This window comes from Arvicanthis niloticus, chromosome 5 (genome assembly GCF_011762505.2).
Source record: "Arvicanthis niloticus isolate mArvNil1 chromosome 5, mArvNil1.pat.X, whole genome shotgun sequence".
Taxonomy (NCBI): Eukaryota; Metazoa; Chordata; class Mammalia; order Rodentia; family Muridae; genus Arvicanthis; species Arvicanthis niloticus.
In genome coordinates, this window is record NC_047662.1 from 35,279,301 (window position 1) to 35,297,117 (window position 17,817).

Here is a 17,817-nt window from a genome sequence, read left to right on the forward strand (position 1 = left end):
AAGATCATGAGTTTGAGACCAGCCTAGATGACATAGTTTGAAACTAGCCCAAGGTACTAAGTTAGACTCCGTCTCAAAAACCCAGGGCAGATGAGATGCATCAGTGAAAAAAGCACTAGCCATGCAAGCCTGGTGGTCTGAGTTCAATCCCTGGAACCCACAGTAGGAGGAAAGCCATTGCCAAAGGTCAAAGGTCACTCTTTGACCTCCACTCAGGCCTGTACTCAAAGACCCACACACCATATACACACAGAAAACGTTAATAACACATAGAAAACAAGCAAACATAAATAAACTTTTAATGTTTAGCTTCAAAAAAGAGAACATTTTAAAAAAGAAAGATGAGGTATGCTCTTCAGACTCCCTGGTTCCTGTGCACTGCACAGGAGGAAGGCTTTCATTAGCTGCCTAAGGCCTGGAGAACCGATTGCGTCAGGCCAGAGAAGCAGCCCATGCCCTTGCTGTGCGGTCCAGTGACTCACCTCCTTGCCCTTGGGGTGTCTAGAACCCCAGTGCTGCCAAGGAGCTGTGGCTGCTGTCTGGGGGAACAAGAGGCTGAGCACTGAGGGGACTGGAAAGCCGAGCCTGCTCAAGACTTGGAAGGAGCCCAGGGCAGAGTTCCCCTGGGGTAACAAGGAGGTGCCAGGCTTGTTTGTTGAGGGAAGCATTGCTAGTTGGAGCATTCTGTAACCCAGCTATTGTCATCTTGTAAGGAGACATAGGACAAATGTGTGCCTGCGTATTCCCAGTCACAGAGCTTCGGAGGGTGCTGACTGGAAGCGAGCACCAGCTCAGGGTTAAGCAAGGCTGTGTCCCAGCAACCCTCTGGATTGCCCACTTCATGACTTCTCCATCTCTCCCCTTCTAGTCCTGGACGCACAACATCCAGCGAGAGAAAGAGTTTCTGCGGAAGCTAGTGAAAGCACGCGTCATCACTGACTTAAGCAGCGGTATCTGAGTGGGCCGGACACTGGGCCAGAGAGGCTCACGCCAGGACCAAGCAGCTGCCACCTGCACAGGAGCCTTCCAACTGAGAGAAGGACAGTGCCAAGGGGCCCAAGGGCCAGTGAGGCCTTGGCAAGGCAACCAGAGCTGTGCCCACTACAGGCCAGCTTCAGAGACCAGCACCCTGCCTTGCAGCCTGGGTCTATGAAGCCAGAGGGCCAGGAGGCCATTGGCTGTGGCCAGCAGGCCCAGCATGCAGGAGGTGGGACATTTGGTAGCAAGAGCGCTGCCAGAATCATTTCTCTAATCAGTGTTTGGTGTATTATCATTTCGTGAATTTGGGTATGGGGAGGGGAGGGATAATTTATTTTTAAATTAGATGTCACATTTGGTCCACTTGTTGTGCAGAAAGAGGCCCACTAGAGGGCCCATCAGGCAGTGGTACCAGTGAACTCCCTGAAGGATGGAAGTGTGGCGACCATGCTTCAGGGACAGGGAGGTGAATAGCATCTCCTGTCAGCCATCTCCAGCTCATGACACTCTTTGGCCTTCCTTGGGGAGAAGACGGAGTGCTCCCTCTCACCAGCCACCAGTGTCCCACAGGGGAACCCCAGAGCCATCCCTTTAAAGCCAACAGGACAGCTCTTGGACAAGAGCAGAGAACTCAGGAGGCAAGGCCCAGCCCAGCCTGAAGGGAATGAATGGCTCGGTCCATAGCTGTCCCTAATCCACGGGGCAGGGCTCCTTCCTGGACTGACCAGCTGTCAGATGGTCTGGGTTTCTTGATGAGACTGCCAGCCCCTTGAGTCCTACCCAGGACCAGAGGGACGTGAGGCTCAAGGACCTTACCCAGGCTGCGGCAGCCACCCAGGCAGCCCTCATGGGAGCAATAAAGCCCTCCTCTGAATCCAGCCTCCTGTTGTTTTCTCTCACATCTCTGGAAGAAACAGAAACTACTGAACTCAAGGGTCTTCTCTGCAGCCCATGGACTCCTGGGTCTCTTTCACTTCTCTTGTCTAGTAGCCCTCCAGCTCAGTGGTTAACAGGATTTACTGTTCTTGCAGAGGACCCAGGTTCAATTACCAGTGCCTACCTGGAGGCTCACAATTACCTGTAACTCCAGTTCCAGGGGATCTGATGCTCCCTTTTGACCTCAAGGGCTCCTGTGGCATACACACACACACAGAGGCATACAGACACACACACACAGAGGCATACAGACACACACACACACAGAGAGGCATACAGACACACACACAGGCATACACACACACACACATTCACACACACACAGGCATACAGACGCAGAGAAGCTCACAGACCTTCATTCCGGTCATCCATGGCTCCCCTTAGAAATGATATGGCCCACTCCCCATTTGCACTTCAACAGAAAATAGGACAACCCCCAACCCAGCCCTAGACACCTCTGGTAACTTTAGAAAAGACAACCCTGCCCCTTTTCACCTCTTTAGAACTCTGGAATCTGACCCCTTTTAAAGCAACTCCAGGTAGATCTGAGAATCAAAGATACACCGTGACCTGTAATGGTGGTGGTAGCTTCGTGTCAGGCCCTGGCCACCATGGCAGTAAGTGGGACACGGAGCTTCAGCTACATGCCTGGCAGTGGGAGCCCTAGCTGAAAAGACCACTTCAATCCCATAACCAGTTACATGAGAAAAGAGCAAGCTGTTCAGTGCCTGTGTCGTGTGTCTATCCATGTTGTCCCGTGTGCCCCATGCAGTCCTGTGGAGCCTGAGGATAGCTCTCGCAGACTTCAGCCTCAAGCACTGCACAAAACTGCTCTCTCAAAATCAGTGGTGATGAACTCTGGCTATGCGCCAGAATCACAGGTGAAGACCTGGAAATTTACACCTGCCCACCCCAAGATTCTGACTCAGACCTGGGGTGTGAGCAGCTCTTAAAGGTCCACAGAGGTACTGGTACATAGCCAGGGTACATCTAGTCCATGCGCATTCCCTGGGTTCCCTCCCTCAGTCCCAGCACCTATCTGATTTTGCATGTATTCGTTGGTAAATACCAAATTGCCATCACTAGCCCAACTGCCTTCACTTTACTCCTGGCTATAAATTCAGCTGCTTCAGGGGCATTTCTATCAGGAGAGTCCACAGACTCTTCAAATTCAGCACGTCTAACACTGGCTTCACACACCACCACCACCCAAACCGCCCCCCCCCCAGACTGCCACCCCCACAACTGAACCTCTTCCAGGGAGAGCCAGTTCCTAGAATTGATCCTTCTGTGGTCACCCAGCCCAAAGCTAAAGGCACACCTTTGTCCATCTTACCACCTCACCTTGTCCAGTCAGGCAAAGGGAATATTGGGGATTGGGTCCTGGAACCCCAACTCCTGCTTAGGGTTTATCCTAGTGTCCCCAGCAGCCTGTACCCCTCTTCTGTCTTGCTTGTCTCAAAACCATACTCTCTCCGGTGCAGTCATTCAACGAAAATGTGTGTCTGACCACACTCAGACCAGGTCAGTTGTTCCCCAGAATCTTCGTGATGAGCTCCAGACTAGTTAGCAGAACTTTTCTGATCATGGCCGTTGACCAACCTCCAGACACCTGTCAAATTGCCTTAAACTCCAGTTCAATACTCTGAGGCCCTCTGATTCTTCATCCCTGGTCCCACACACACTATCACTGCCTTCACTGGGTGTGTGTGTGTGTGTGTGTGTGTGTGTGTGTGTGTGTGTGTGTGTGTCCCTGTGAGTCCCAGGCCCTGAAACTGAGCAAACAGACTATCCTTGGACTGTGGACGCTCTGAGGCAGCTGAGCCTTCTGGGGGTCCCAGAGCCACCACTTGATGCAGAGTAGCTATCCAGAACCCCCATGTCTGCTCAGCCCAAGCAGGAACTCTCCTCCAGGCTGCCCCTCCTTCGCAGCCCTCCCTCGCTCTCTCCCGCCCTTGGCCAGGCCTCCCAGTTCCCTACTTTGCGTGACTACCAACTTCGAATTCCCAGTTTCAGCGCCTCGCCTCGCTGCAGCCGGCAGCGAGATCTCTACTCTGCCTCCTGGGGTCTTCTCCAGATGTCTAGCCCCCACCTAGGGGAACTTAGCCTAGCCAGCGGGGACCGGATCCGGAGGGTGGAGCGGCCAGGTGAGCCCTGAAAGGTGGGGCGGGGCGGGGGCGCTCTGGGCCCCACCCCGGGATCTGGTGACGCCGGGGCTGGAATTTGACACCGGACGGCGGCGGGCAGGAGGCTGCTGAGGGATGGAGTTGGGCTCGGCCCCCAGATGCGGCCCGCGGGCTCTGCCAGCAACAAGTCCCTCGGGCCCCAGCTCTCGCTGCAACTGGGGCTTGGAGCCCTGCACCCGAGGTAAGCCAGCCTTCTTGCCCATCCCCTTGATGGACGCTCAAAGGGCAGGAGAAAGGGCAGAAAGGTCTTCCTCCCCCTTTTCTCTCAGCCTCTCTCTTCTGGGCCCTCAGCGCAGCTCTTTGCCCCTCCCAGCCCCTCCAGTTCCTCTTGTCGCTAGCCTCTTGGACTGTGTTAACCCTCCTGGCTGGCTGTAACGTGAGGCTCCCGCTGCCGCCACAGGACACAGACCGGCTGCCAAGGCCCCACTTTTAACTAAAAGAGGCGCTGCCAGGTGCACAACTCCGGGCATGATCCATTTGAGCTTCGGGGGAAAGCCCAGCATTGGTCCCAGGAAAGGTGCCTAGAAGGATACGGAGCAGGACTACTTTGGTGAGTATAGGGTTGGTGGATAGGGGTGGCAAGGGCTGAAAGACCAAATATCCCAAATGGTAAGAAAGAAGAAACTGGTCAGAGCTGTCCTCGAGGGACTTGCTCCTAGGCTCCCCCTAGCGCAGATATCCCTAAGGTTGCCTTGCCTGACTTTCCCTCCATCTGGGAGAATAGTAACCAGCCTGGTCTCTAGGGATTTGAACCTAGTTAGCCGCACCTAGCTCTGGAGGACCACTTCCTAGATAAAGGCCTGAGTGGTATGTGTCTTGTCCTGGAGCCATCCTATGTTGCTCCCCTTCCCCGTGCATTCTGTGTGCCAGCAGAAGGATGGAGAGTTACATCTAGGACCTAAGAAGAAACTAGCTAATGAGAATTCTTGAAAGTTCTAGGGATCCCAGAGCGGTGGTTCACAAAGACTGGTGGTGAGGGCTGGGGTCAGGAAAGATGGTTCACGGGGGAAACTCCTAGGAGCAAGGCTAGGGTGCCAGGTCCACAGAAGGCAGATGGCTCAGGCTTGGGCCGGCTCTCAGAGTGGTTCGGCCCTCTGAGACCAGGTTGGTGTGGAGGACTAACTGGTCCTCCTGGGAATGGCTCAGACCTAAATGTGCAGAGCGTGTGCAAAAGCCCCCCTCCCCTTAAGTCCACAGGCTTGACAAGCTCTGCCCCCTGGTGGCCACAGGAAGCCATGGTCCAGGCCCTGTGTTTTCAAAAGGACCATCGCTTCCCCAGATTATAGGCAAACTCTTGGGACATAGGTGACATTGGGTCCAGAACAAAGATTGCAGGAGCCCTAGGCTCCTGGTCATCAGATAACCCGGTGACCAACTGACACTCAAATTCTCCAGGGCTCTGCTTCCTCGCCTGAGGTATGGAGTGAATGCTGAGCGCGGAGCGGAACGAGCTCAAATTACTACTTTCTCCAGCCACCCTGGTACCTTCAGCCTGAAGTACAGACCAGAAGGGTCTTAGAAGACAGGACCACCACTGTGTGAGTCTCCCCCCTGTGACCTTAGAGGATCTCTGAGCGCAGCTGAGCCTTGTTTGCCAATCTGGAAAAGTGAGCCATTGACCTGTGGAATCGTGAAGGAAGAGGTCCTGCCGAGCGTCTAGCACAGAGCACGGTTCTCCATGCAGCTACTGCTTCCGAGTGGACTCTAGCTACTCCAAACTCCAGGGTAGCTTTGAGAGACTGCAGTGGAAAGAGGAATACCCCCAAAAGATAACTAATTCATCTTTCAATTTGCAAGTTGCCTCAGGAAGAGGGTGGGGAAACGGGTCCACGAGGCTGATGGGAGCTCCTGGAGTTGAAAGCGATGGAACTGGGACTTGGAGAGCCTACCGCATTGTCCCATTGCCTCCGGCCTAGATGGCAGGTGAGTCGTTCCCTTGCGTTCCCGGCTGGCTTTAATTGGAAAAAAGAGAGTAGGGCATGGCTTGGGGCGGCAGAGGTCAGATATAAAAGGGGAAATGCCAAGAGGGAGGGGCCAGTCCTAGGAGGAAAGGAACGGGATTTCTCAGGATGGTCAGTGCCCTCAGGTAGTTCCTCCGCGGGGCTCCTGAGAGCAGCAAATGCCTATTAAACCTGAGCCCTTCCTTACACTCTGCCACCCAGTTAGGAGCCCGACTAGATCAGTCTCTGATCTAGGCAAGACAAGACACCCCCCCCCCCTACGCCCCCAGCAATGCCCTGTTCCTCCCTGAGTCTCCTCTTTTCTCTGTGTAGCCAGCCTTGTGGCCAACTCTAGCTGCTCTAGCCCTGCTGAGCTGCGTCACAGAAGCTTCCCTGGACCCGATGTTCCGCAGTCCCGCTGCTCGCGATGGTCCGTCGCCGGTCCTGGCGCCCCCCACGGACCACCTGCCTGGTAGGTGAGAGCGCGACAGGGCGGGGCAGGGGCGAGGCTAGCTCCAGACATCCCCCCACCGAAAGTAACTGAGTCTCATTCCAGGGGGACACACTGCGCATTTGTGCAGCGAAAGAACCCTGCGACCACCGCCGCAGTCGCCTCAGCCCGCACCCCCGCCACCAGGTCCGGCGCTCCAGTCTCCTCCCGCTGCGCTCCGCGGGGCACGCGCGGCGCGTGCAGGAACCCGGAGCAGCCGCGCACGGGCCACAGATGCGCGCGGCTGCCGCCTGCGCTCGCAGCTGGTGCCGGTGAGCGCGCTGGGCCTGGGCCACAACTCCGACGAGCTGATTCGTTTCCGCTTCTGCAGCGGTTCGTGCCGCCGAGCACGCTCCCAGCACGACCTCAGCCTGGCCAGCCTGCTGGGCGCCGGAGCCCTGCGGTCACCTCCCGGGTCCCGGCCGATCAGCCAGCCCTGCTGCCGGCCCACTCGCTATGAGGCCGTCTCCTTCATGGACGTGAACAGCACCTGGAGGACCGTGGACCACCTCTCCGCCACCGCCTGCGGCTGTCTGGGCTGAGGATGTTCTCTAAGCCTTTGCACACTGGACCCATGTGTCGCCCTACCTGGAACAGCCCCTCTGGGCCTCACTAGCCAGGAGCCTCAACTCAGCAGGAAATGGAGGCTGCAGAGCTCAGCTCCCAGACCGGTGAGTGACAGACATCGAGCCTGGAAAGATGACAGAACCACTGATCAACAGTCTCAAGGTGTTCATGGATCCCAGCTGTACAGACAGCAGAAACCTCAGCTAACGAGAACTCCTCTGGAAGAATCTAGAAATGGCCCTAGATCCTGGGGAATGAATTTTGAGGAGATACACGTTGTAGTCGAGTTGCTGGACCAGCCTATGCTGAAACCAGCCTTGTGTTCACTTGTGGAAGCCGAAGCCCTATTTATTATTTCTAAATTATTTATTTACTTTGCTGGTTTGTCAGATCCTTTCCTGGATGTGGGGGATGGGTAGAAGAAGCTAGATGAGGATGTGCCCCACCCCATCCACATTTTACACTGACTCAGCAATCAGAGTGTTACCTACTTCTTGCTCCTCAGGTGGCTCTGAGGTGGATGAGAGGCACACATAGGTGACAAAGATGCACAGTCCTCAGTACTTGGGGCCTGGGTTACCTGTGGAAAATAAACAATATAGCTTTCTTTGGAGAAAGGCCACCCTGTGACCACTGGCACCTTTGAGACCCCTGCTTAGTGGGTCAAGACACAGAAAAGCATGTTTTGTCCCGCTCCATCTATGTATGTCGGTGTCTTACCATGCAAGGACCTATCTTCAAGACTCCCTGACAGGTACACATGCTGCTTTACTTATAAGTCAATCCCTGAAGCAACCCAGGGCAAGAGAATATCTGAAGAAGGTCTAAGGATGGGAGAGGGGTCAGGGTAGGGGTGGGGAGGGTGCTGGTTCATGGGAAGGAAGCACAGAGCTTTGTGAGGATAGGAAGACAGGAAAGCACTGAGGGTCTCAACAGAGCATGACTTTTGGGTGATGAACAAGCATAACCACTTATTCACCCAGCAAACATGAGCTGTCAGCTACTATGTAGACACCAAAGATGCAGAAGTGAGGCTAGAGATGTAGCTCCGTTGGTAGGATGTCTGCCTAGCATGCCCAAAGCCCTTGGTTTGGTTCCCAGCACCACATAAACAGAGCGTAGTGGCACATACCCACAATACCAGCACTCAAGAGACAGAAACAGAAGGATCAGAATTCAATGGCATCCTTAGCTACATATTGAGTCCTAGGCTAGCCTGGGCTACATGACAGTCTGTCTCAAGGAAAGAAGATATAGAAGTAAAAGGAACATAATCTCTGTCCTTAAGCTTGAACCAGGAAAGACAGACAATCAACAAGCAATGGCATATGTAGTCACTTAAGTTGATGCGGCTGCTGGGATGAAAGGCAACTGGAAGCTAAGAGGAACACACTCTCTTCTGGAAAGGAAGTCAGTGCTGTCCCTGGCTCATCTCCAAAAGGTCAGTGCAGTCATCTGAGCTTTTCTGTGTGGCCCTCGAAACTGTCTCGGACTAGTAATCCAGCACTTGAGGTCTGGAGGCAGGAGGATCAGTTCAGGATCTTCCTCAGCTACATGGCAAGTTCCAGTCCATCCTGGGCTCCATGACACCCTGTCTGAAAAAGAAAAAGAAAAAGAAGGAAGGAAGGAAGGAAGGAAGGAAGGAAGGAAGGAAGGAAGGGAGGGAGGGAGGGAGGGAGGGAGGGAGGGAGGGAGGGAGGGAGGGAGGGAGGGAGGAGAGAAGGCTGTCTTCCTGGTCCTATGCATTTACACTGATTTTTCTTCTTTGAAACAAGACAGGACACTTATTTTTATTTTTGTGTGTATGTGTGGAGGCCAGAGGTCAACAACCCGTCTTCCTTCCTCAGTTGTTTCTGCCTTAACTTTGAGGCATAGTCTGTCTTTAAACCCGACTCTGGCCAATTTGTCCAGGTTGGCTGGCCAGAAAACCCAGGGATCCTCCAGTCTCTACCTCCCCAGCTCTGGAATTACAAGCATGTAATTTCATTTTGTTTATCATGTTTTGTCTACAAGGTAGGCAGACGTGCCACAGCACACATTTAGAAATCAGGGAACAACTCTTAAGAGTCGGCTCCCTCCTTCCACCATGATGTCACAGGATCAAACTAAGGTCATTAGGCTTGGAGGCAGGTACCTTTACAGGAGGAGCCTTCTTGCTTGAGCCTCAGCACTGAACTTCTCCTGTTTTTGTCTTACGCACTTTTCCGACTGATTAGTTCCGGGCCCTCCAAGGTAGCTACATTTGGAAACAATGTTGTCTCCCAACAACTGGGGTTATTGGGAGGCATGCTCGCCTGGAGCAGAGGAGGGAGGCCTGGCGGGATAGATTTGCAAGCTGTCAGCCTTGAGGTTGCAGCCAGGGAGGTTGAAGGTAGGATCCCGGTCATTTAGGCCATTTATCAATGTCTGCAGACTCCTTCCTTCCCACCTGTGAGTCTGCCAGCCCTGCCACAGGAGCCCTTCACCCAGGCAAAGAAGCAGCAAGAGTTCAGAGGACTGGGCCCATCCTGGCTCAACAAGGCAATCCAAGCCTGTGCTGTCTTCTGTAGTCTCCACCCCAGTTTTATATGCTCCCCAAACCTTGGTGGGTTTGCACCCTCAGACATGCCTTTGGCCCCTTTCTCACTCTACCACCAAATTGACTGAAATTCCTCCGTTCACGGGCACGCGTGAATTCACACATGCACGCACGCACACACTCCCTGAAGAAAAGATTGTCCGAGAGCCTTCCGGCTCACAGAGGACTGTCTAAAGGGGTTGGGAACATTCTAAGGTGATGTTGGCTATAGAGAGCCCTACTGATGAGACTTTGAGGTTAGTGCCAAAAGCTGTCAATGGGCACTGCAGTTCTGGGTCATTCATGAGGATGCTCACAGTGAGGAAGCCAAGTGCTGGGTCTTGTTGCTTTCTTTTTGTTTTTAGGGGTGTTTGTTTGTTTGTTGAGATAAGTTCTTACTCTATTTCAATCTTACTTCATACTTGTAGCAATCCTCCTGTTTCAGCATCCCCCAGCATAAGAGGCATGATCAGTCATGCCCAGCAAAGTGCTGGCTCTTGACATGCCCCAAACTGTCAGTTCTTGAGGAAGAGGATCCACCTCCAACTTGAAGCTGCATTGTGCTTACAGCCTGGCACCTCCTCCAAGATGGACTCATTCCCATGGGAAGTCAGCAGCCCTTTCCAAGTCCAGCTACCAGGTCATTCTTGAAAACTATGCTTTCTGTTCAAAGAAACGGCAGCAGGGCTGCACCCGATTGATTACAAGCCAGCTAACCAGTCACCAGTAACCAGTCATGTGGCCAGCCTAGGCAGCACACTGGGCTCCTCGAGGCGCGGGGTGTTTTATAGCACCATTTCTGACCCTGGTCTGTTTCCCTTACAAAGCCACACTTCCCGGTGAGTGGTCTTCCTAGAACCTGCCACCAGTCTCCTCTGAATGCGTATGCTTTGAGGTGTGTTTTTCCAACCATAGGGTACACCTTAAACCTTCCTGTAGATTCATTTCATCTAGGATGCCTGGTTAAGGGTCCCACTCACTCCCCTACGCCCAGTCACCTGTTCTGGCAGATGGCCCTTATTTGTCAGTGACTCTCTTCTTTTCCCACCCAAGGAAGCCCTAACTTATTCCTGATCATAGATCCCTGTGGTGCAGTGTCTGGGCACTGACTGGGGACTCATTTCAAAAAGGAAAGGAAGTTGGGAAAAAAGATTTAAGAGACTTTGTGGACCATGGTGGTATCTTTGTTGTTCTCAGAAGGGTTCCAACCTACCTTGAAAGTAGAGCTTTCTGAGAAGACCAGTGAAAGCTATGGGCCTTCTCCCCACCAAATGCCAGAAAGGTTACTGATGATATATACATAGCTGGTCAGGAAGCTTAGGTATCTGTAGGGCAGGGGATACCCTCTGAAGCTCATTCACAGGCCCCATGGCGTCCTTGGCCCCATGTGATGCCCTGCCCTAGGTACCTTATGGAGCTGGACTGATTTTTCCAAATGGACTCGGACTCTGATATCAGGACTCTATACTTGAGTCTTTCTCTATTGCCTGTCTCCTCTGAATTTATACTGACTGGAATAGAATTGCATCAAAAGAACTGCTATTGGAACTATGGGGGATGGGGCAGGAGTATCTGCTCTGACTTTCCTTCTCTAGAAGAGACTTTACTGAGGTTTCAGGGACCTCAGTGGCCACTTCCTAGAAAACTTGCCTTGGCTCTCTGATCCCACACCCTCCTGTTCCCTCTCACTACCCCAGCTGCTCCTTCTGACTATGTTGGGGTTCCTCTTCCTTTCTCTGCATTTTGTGTGGCCCGAGGGATCTGTAACTGGACATCCCACACACATTCTCTCTCTACTCTCAGGGTGTCAGGTCCCGCTGCTGTGCTAGTAGTACTCGCTCACAGTGTCCCTTCATCCCAGCCCCTTCTGAGCCCGACTAGATCCAGTGCTTCTCCAAGCATCTTCAAGCTTCCTGATGTCTTCTGACCTTCAGCTCTGCTCTCCAGCCTTGTCCACCCTCTGTGTACTTCACAGCAATAACTCTCCCGGCTTTCCAGCTTCCCAACCACCCTATTACTCCCCCCTCAGCAACTTTGACCTGAAGGCACAAGACAGAAACATGGGCAACATCTTAGATTCCTTGAGCTTATCCACCGGCCCTAAAACAGTTGCCTCTCCTGTTGGCTGCTCACTGAAGCTATATGCTAAAACTCTATTACTGAAGATACCATGCACTCTGGCTGTAGGACATAGAGAAATAAAGCTTCCTCCCTGCTGGCTAGTACCAACGAATTCTGTATAGGCCGCTGGAAGGGAGTTACCATCAGCAGCCTTCCTCAGCTGTGAGCCCCATATGCTGCACTTCTGACCTGCCAGGCAAGATGTACCTATTGGTGAAGTAGTGGCAAGCCTGGTATGGGAGTAAACAACCACTTCCTGTTGAGGCCCACTGCACAAGGGAAAACTCATATCTGTTATTGTAAACCTAATCAGAAATTCATGGCTGGAAAACTCCTAGGCCCTAATGGGGACACTACCTCTTTTGCTAAATTGCCTTCCAAATAACTATGTTTATGCCCCTGGATTAGTATTGCTGTCAGTTTTGGTCAGAGTTGTCTTTTTGTGGTGGGCATCAGTAACTACAGAGACTCATCCTGGATCAGCGATGAGAAAAAGTGACTCTTGGATACTCGGCCCTAAGTAGGACATCCATATACCGCAGCCTCCAAGACCCAGGGAATCAGCAGAAGGGAAAAGCAAAGAATGCAAGTCTGTACAATATTGGTTCCATCAATACCCTGGCATGGATCGTGAGGCCGTATCTCTCCATGAGGATTTAGAGTCAGTTAATGGTTCATGGGGAAGAATATTGCCAGGCTTTTGAAGGTCCTGCTTGGGGTTTAATAATAAAGACATGGAGACGTTTGTATAGTATATACTGTTGGCCTGTTTGCTGGGGTGCTCTCTCAGTAGGTCATCTAACTTAACGGAGAGTCTCCACCGTGCTTCACCTCCCTGGCATGTGTCCATTGTGCTTCAACTCTCTGATGCTCAGCAAAAGTGGACAACTCTTTACTCAAGTGCCATGCTTCTTTTTCATACAAAAAGCTATTAGCATAGAGGGGAGATTTCACTCATTCTGGAGCTACTCATTCCAAACCAATCAGCAGCCAGACAGCCAGATGACATCAGTAGTATTGCCTTTTGGCCAGTCTGAGGGCTATTGTGACCTCCCCCACTCCACCCCCCCCACCCCCCCTGTGGCGCTTGTCTGGGGGGGGGGAGGGGCAGGTGAGGAAGCAGCAAACATTTACATATCCTGCCAGCCTGGGGCATCAGCACCAGCAGCAAACAACAATTGAAAACACAGAGGCGCTGGGCAGTGCCTCTGTGTGCCTCCCAGCACTTGGGAGGCAGAGGCAGGCGGATTTCTGAGTTCGAGGCCAGCCTGGTCTACAGAGTGAGTTCCAGGACAGCCAGGGCTATACAGAGAAACCCTGTCTCGAAAAACCAAAAAAAAAAAAAAAAAAAAAAAAAAAAAGAAAACACAGGGGCACACCTGAATAACCAGTTGATACAATGTGTGTGTGTGTGGTGGGGGGTGGGGGAGGTAAGTCACCCCAACAAGAGGGAGGGGCATTTTCTTCAGTGGTAAATGTCCGTGTAACCAACCAAATACATTGGGACACAGACACGAACACAGCATGAAAGAAGAAAGGTGAGTTGAAAAAAGGAATTATCAGTGGAAAATGGAGATGAATATAATTCAAATATATATGTAACATTATGAATGTATGAAAATGTCACAGTAAAACCATCATATATAACTAACATATGCAGATAAAAACCTTATTTTTAGCCGGGCAGTGGTGGCGCACACTGTTGAGAACCTTACTCACGTTGCACCACAATGTTGTGGACTTGCACTCTTCCTCAACGCTTCTGCCTCAACACTTTGGGGCTAAGTGCTCAAGTCTCTAGTCTCCTTTATTGAGTCTCTATCAAGTCTCAAGTCTCTCCTATTGAAGGGAATTCTAAGGTATTTACATACACAAGCAGGAGAACACAGGTGAAAACACTTTACCACGTGCACCATACAGCTGAGGTCACTAAACAGCAAAACAAGCTATGTGGGATAAACAATATATTTATCAGAGTGTGCTTCAGCTGTTATAGGCTTTTGACAACCAAGTCTTTCATCAGGGTATATGGTTCCAGATGGCTGCAAAATTGATCTAGCCGATTTCTACTAAAGTCGGCTCCCAACAGGTCCCCCTTTTTAAATTTTTTCAAAAGGGAAGGCTGGGAAAACTTACGGAAACCGTGTCTGTCAGAGTCCCCTACTTCCAGCCTGTAATATCAGACCTGTATGGGTTTACCAAAGCCATCAGTTTGTTGAACAGCATGAACCCGAGAGACAAGAGACTTAATATCTAAACTGTTGATATAAAAGCAACACTCTTTAAGGCAACACACAACTTCCCGTTGGAGAAGTGAAAGGTCTAAGCCTTGTACCCACAAATTTATACCAATGAAATCCTTGAATTTTGCATCAGCTTAGTAACAATTATACAGATAAAGACAGCCTAATATTAACCACCTCAGTCCCCAAGTCCAGGGAACTGGGGCACCGACTCCTCATTAACTTCAAGCTGAACATGGGCGTTGAGATATTAGAAAAGGGATGAGGGGAAGGGTAAATTGATAAGCATCTGAAGTCTGTCTTAACTGCATCCAGCTGGAAGTCCAGGGCATCAGTGAACATGCAGGTGATAAGATTCATTCACCAAGGCTGTGTATTCTGTAATATACAAATCTCAAAACAAGTTTTAGTATCAAGATAATTACTTTGATTCTCTGAAATCTAGTGTTCTGGAGGCCTACCTCTGTCATGTCTGATCCATATAATTCTGGAAGACATAACTACTACCTTAATGACCTCATCAGAAAACTCATAGAAAAACCTTTTTTTCCAAATTAGCCTTTCCTTAAGCCAGTAACCAGAAAAACCTTTACATTGAGTTTTTATCCAGAAAAATATAACTATATAACTCAGAATCACACCCATTTTGAAAGTTAAATCAATTAACATTATCATTCTGCTTAGCTCTCTGTCTAGAGCAGCCTTCTATTTATTCCTTGCATCTTTAAAGCCTTTTTCATCTGTTTTTACTCACTTATTTCTTGCCCCATTTTCGTTACTATAACCTTTATTTATCTGTTTGGCTCTCTTGACTCAGCAGCCTGTAATTTACTCCTTGCATCTTTAAAACCTTTTTCATCTGTTTCTGCTTACTTATTTCTTGCCCCGTTTTTGTTACTATAACCTTTATCTATCTGTTTGGCTCTCTTGACTCAGAGCAGCCTGCAATTTACTCCTTGCATCTTTAAAACTTTTTTCATCTGTTTCTGCTTATTTTTTTGCCCCATTTTTGTTACTATGCAATCACCTTTGTTTCACTTCCGAATTCAGCCAGCTCCATCAGTCGACTGGTTTTCCAGCGCAGGGTGTCTTCCACTGTATCCCGCTTACTGGAGCCCTACGTTGGATGCCACAATGTTGCATCCGGTACTCCACCTCAACGCTTTGGCCTCAATGCTTTTGGGGCTAAGTGCTCTGGTCAAGAGAGAGAGTGGGGTTCTTGGGGCAGGAGACACAAAGAATAGAGACAAGACAGGGTGTGATCAAGTCTCTCTTTTATCAAGTCTCTCTCAAGTCTCTCTTATTGAGTCTCTCTCTCCTACCAAGTCTCTCTTATTGAAGGGAATTCTGAGGTATTTATATACACAAGCAGGAGAACACAGGTGAAAACACTTTACCACGTGCACCATACAGCTGAGGTCACTAAACAGCAAAACAAGCTATGTGGGATAAACAATATATTTATCAGAGTGTGCTTCAGCTGTTATAGGCTTTTGACAACCAAGTCTTTCATCAGGGTATATGGTTCCAGATGGCTGCAAAATTGATCTAGCCGATTTCTACTAAAGTCGGCTCCCAACAGCACAACTTTAATCCCAGCACTTGGAAGGCAGAGGCAGGTGGATTTCTGAGTTTGAGGCCAGCCTGGTCTACAGAGTGAGTTCCAGGATAGTCAGGACTACACAGAGAAACCCTGTCTCGAAAAACCAAAATAGAAAAAAAAAAACAAAAACAAAAACAAAACCCTTATTTTCATTTTTACTTATTTTTGTTTTTTGAGACAGGTCCTCTCTACATGGCCTTGGCTGTCCCAGAAATCACTATGTAGACTAGGCTGGTTTCAAATTTAGACTTCCACCTGCCTCTGCCTCCTGAGTGCTGGGATTAAAGGTATGTGCCACCATGCCTAGCCTAAAACATTAAAACAAAACAAATAAACAAACAAAACCCCCTAAACTACATTAAACTCCATCTGGGTTTACTGTATGGCTTTTCTCTCCTTATTGATTAAACTCTTCCCAACATAGAGCCTTCTAGCAGAAGCACAGTTAGGCAAATATGAGAAGGGATGGAGGAGCAACTTTGTGAACCTGGGGAGGAAATGGATTAAGACAAGGGCTGGAGACACCATACAGGGCTTTAGTGCTATACTATGGAGCTTGGGGTTTGTCCTGAGGGACCACTAAAGGGTTCCCAGAGGGTTTGGTTAAGGTGTATGTGCTGCTTGGCTTTTGTCAATGTCATCCTTATGTCTAAGTTTGCCTTGACAAACCTGGGAAGGAAGACTCGCAGTTAAGGAATTGCCTCCATCCAATCATCCTGTTGGCATGTCTGTGACTAATGACTGGTGTGGGTGGCAAGTGGTCCTGGGTTCCATTAGCAAGCTGAGCAAACTCTCAAGTTGAGCCAGGAAGCAGTGTTCCTCTGCTCAACTCTTCCTCAGTTTCTGCCTCTAGGTTCCTGCTTCTGCTCCTGCCTTGAGTTCTCCCTCCAGGATGGACTGTGGTCAGAATGTGTAAGCCCCAGTATTATCATAGCATCAGAAAAGCAAACGGAGACAGTGTGCTTCTGACGGATCGCCAGCTCCCATGTATAGTGATGGGTGGGAATGTTGAGGGGGAACCAGGGGTCTCTTTTTTGAGTTGTTATTCTTGTTGATAGAATAATTTGAAAACAGTCACAGAAGGAAGCTTGGAGCAGTTTTCATTAGAGTCAGAGAGCAAAGCATGGGAGAGAAGCAGAGGGTCACAACAACTGCTGGGCGAGAGACGGAGAGGAGATAAACGGCAGGGAAACAGTGAGACAGTCCAGAGGCTTAGAGAAAGCATGTTTGGGCTTTTGGCCAGCATCTGAAAATGAGATAGAAAGAAAAGGAAGAGTAGATATTCTAACAACTCAAACTCCAGGCTGGGCCGTGGAGATCTACAAGGAATGGCTTGTGAGAGCAGATCATGGAGGACCCACTGAGGAGATAACTCCTCCCATCCCCTCAGCTTGTCTTCAAGTGAATCAACTTTCCCGATGGGTGGTCTTCTAGCCAGCCATCTAATTGGATTGGCAGGTCCAATTAGATCACCTTTCTGAAACTCCATTTATTCATTCATTCATTATGTGTATTGTTGGGGGGGGGGGCTACATCTACACAAGGACAAGCTTTGGGAATCAGTTATTTTTTCCCCACTATGTGGGGCTTCAGAATTGAACTCAAGTTTCAGGTTGAACAGGAAGTGCTGTTAACTGCTGTCTTAATCAGGGTTTCTATTCCTGCACAAACACCAACAAGCAAGTTGGGGAGGAAAGGGTTTATTCAGCTTACACTTCCACATTGCTGTTCATCATCAAAGGAAGTCAGGACTGGAACTCAAGCAGGTCAGGAAGCAGGAGCTGATGCAGAGGCCATGGGGGGATGTTACTTACTGGCTTGCTTCCCCTGCCTTGCTCAGCTTGATTTCTTATAAAACCTAAGACTACCAGCCCAGGGATGGCACCCCATTCATAATGGCATTTTAAATATTTGTGACACTTCCCAGTGTTATAGAAAATGGGAGGTGGGGTTCAGAGCTCATAGCAAGGGACTTATCCTCACTGGTCTCCAAGCCTTCAAGTGATTATCTAGGTTCCTTAACAGGAACAGAGATGGTAAATTAGCCTTTAACTAACTGTAAACATGAAGAAAACACAGTAGCCATGTGGTGGCTTGTGAGCCAGACCCTATCCATGTATAATTTCAGTTTGTGCTTCACTGGACAAATCTCTCACCCATCTCCCAAAGAAGCCATGGCCTTGTGGCTGGAAAGAC

At 50.1% G+C, this 17,817-nt stretch overlaps 2 protein-coding genes across 6 annotated transcripts in view; both read left to right on the top strand.

Moving 5' to 3' along the window:
• St3gal3 (ST3 beta-galactoside alpha-2,3-sialyltransferase 3) overlaps positions 1–1,856 on the top strand; it is a 201,324-nt gene extending 199,468 nt beyond the window's left edge. For all 4 annotated transcript variants that reach the window (XM_034503101.2, XM_034503097.2, XM_034503095.2 and 1 more), the window contains one exon: positions 869–1,856. In XM_034503101.2, the coding sequence (XP_034358992.1) occupies positions 869–958 (90 nt within the window). In that variant the 3' untranslated portion in view covers positions 959–1,856. The remainder of the gene's footprint in view (positions 1–868) is intronic.
• A 154-nt stretch (positions 1,857–2,010) lies between these two features.
• Artn (artemin) lies at positions 2,011–7,719 on the top strand. Of its 2 annotated transcripts, none has more exons than XM_076934352.1 (4): positions 2,011–4,650; positions 5,496–6,023; positions 6,374–6,516; positions 6,597–7,719. In XM_076934352.1, the coding sequence occupies exons 2-4, from the start codon at positions 5,964–5,966 to the stop codon at positions 6,988–6,990; spliced, it is 597 nt and encodes a 198-aa protein (XP_076790467.1). In that variant the 5' UTR covers positions 2,011–4,650; positions 5,496–5,963; the 3' UTR covers positions 6,991–7,719. The 2 variants fall into 2 exon arrangements, with proteins under 2 accessions (XP_076790467.1, XP_076790466.1); XM_076934351.1 differs by having other exon boundaries at positions 6,374–6,512.
• The last annotated feature ends 10,098 nt before the right edge of the window (positions 7,720–17,817 follow it).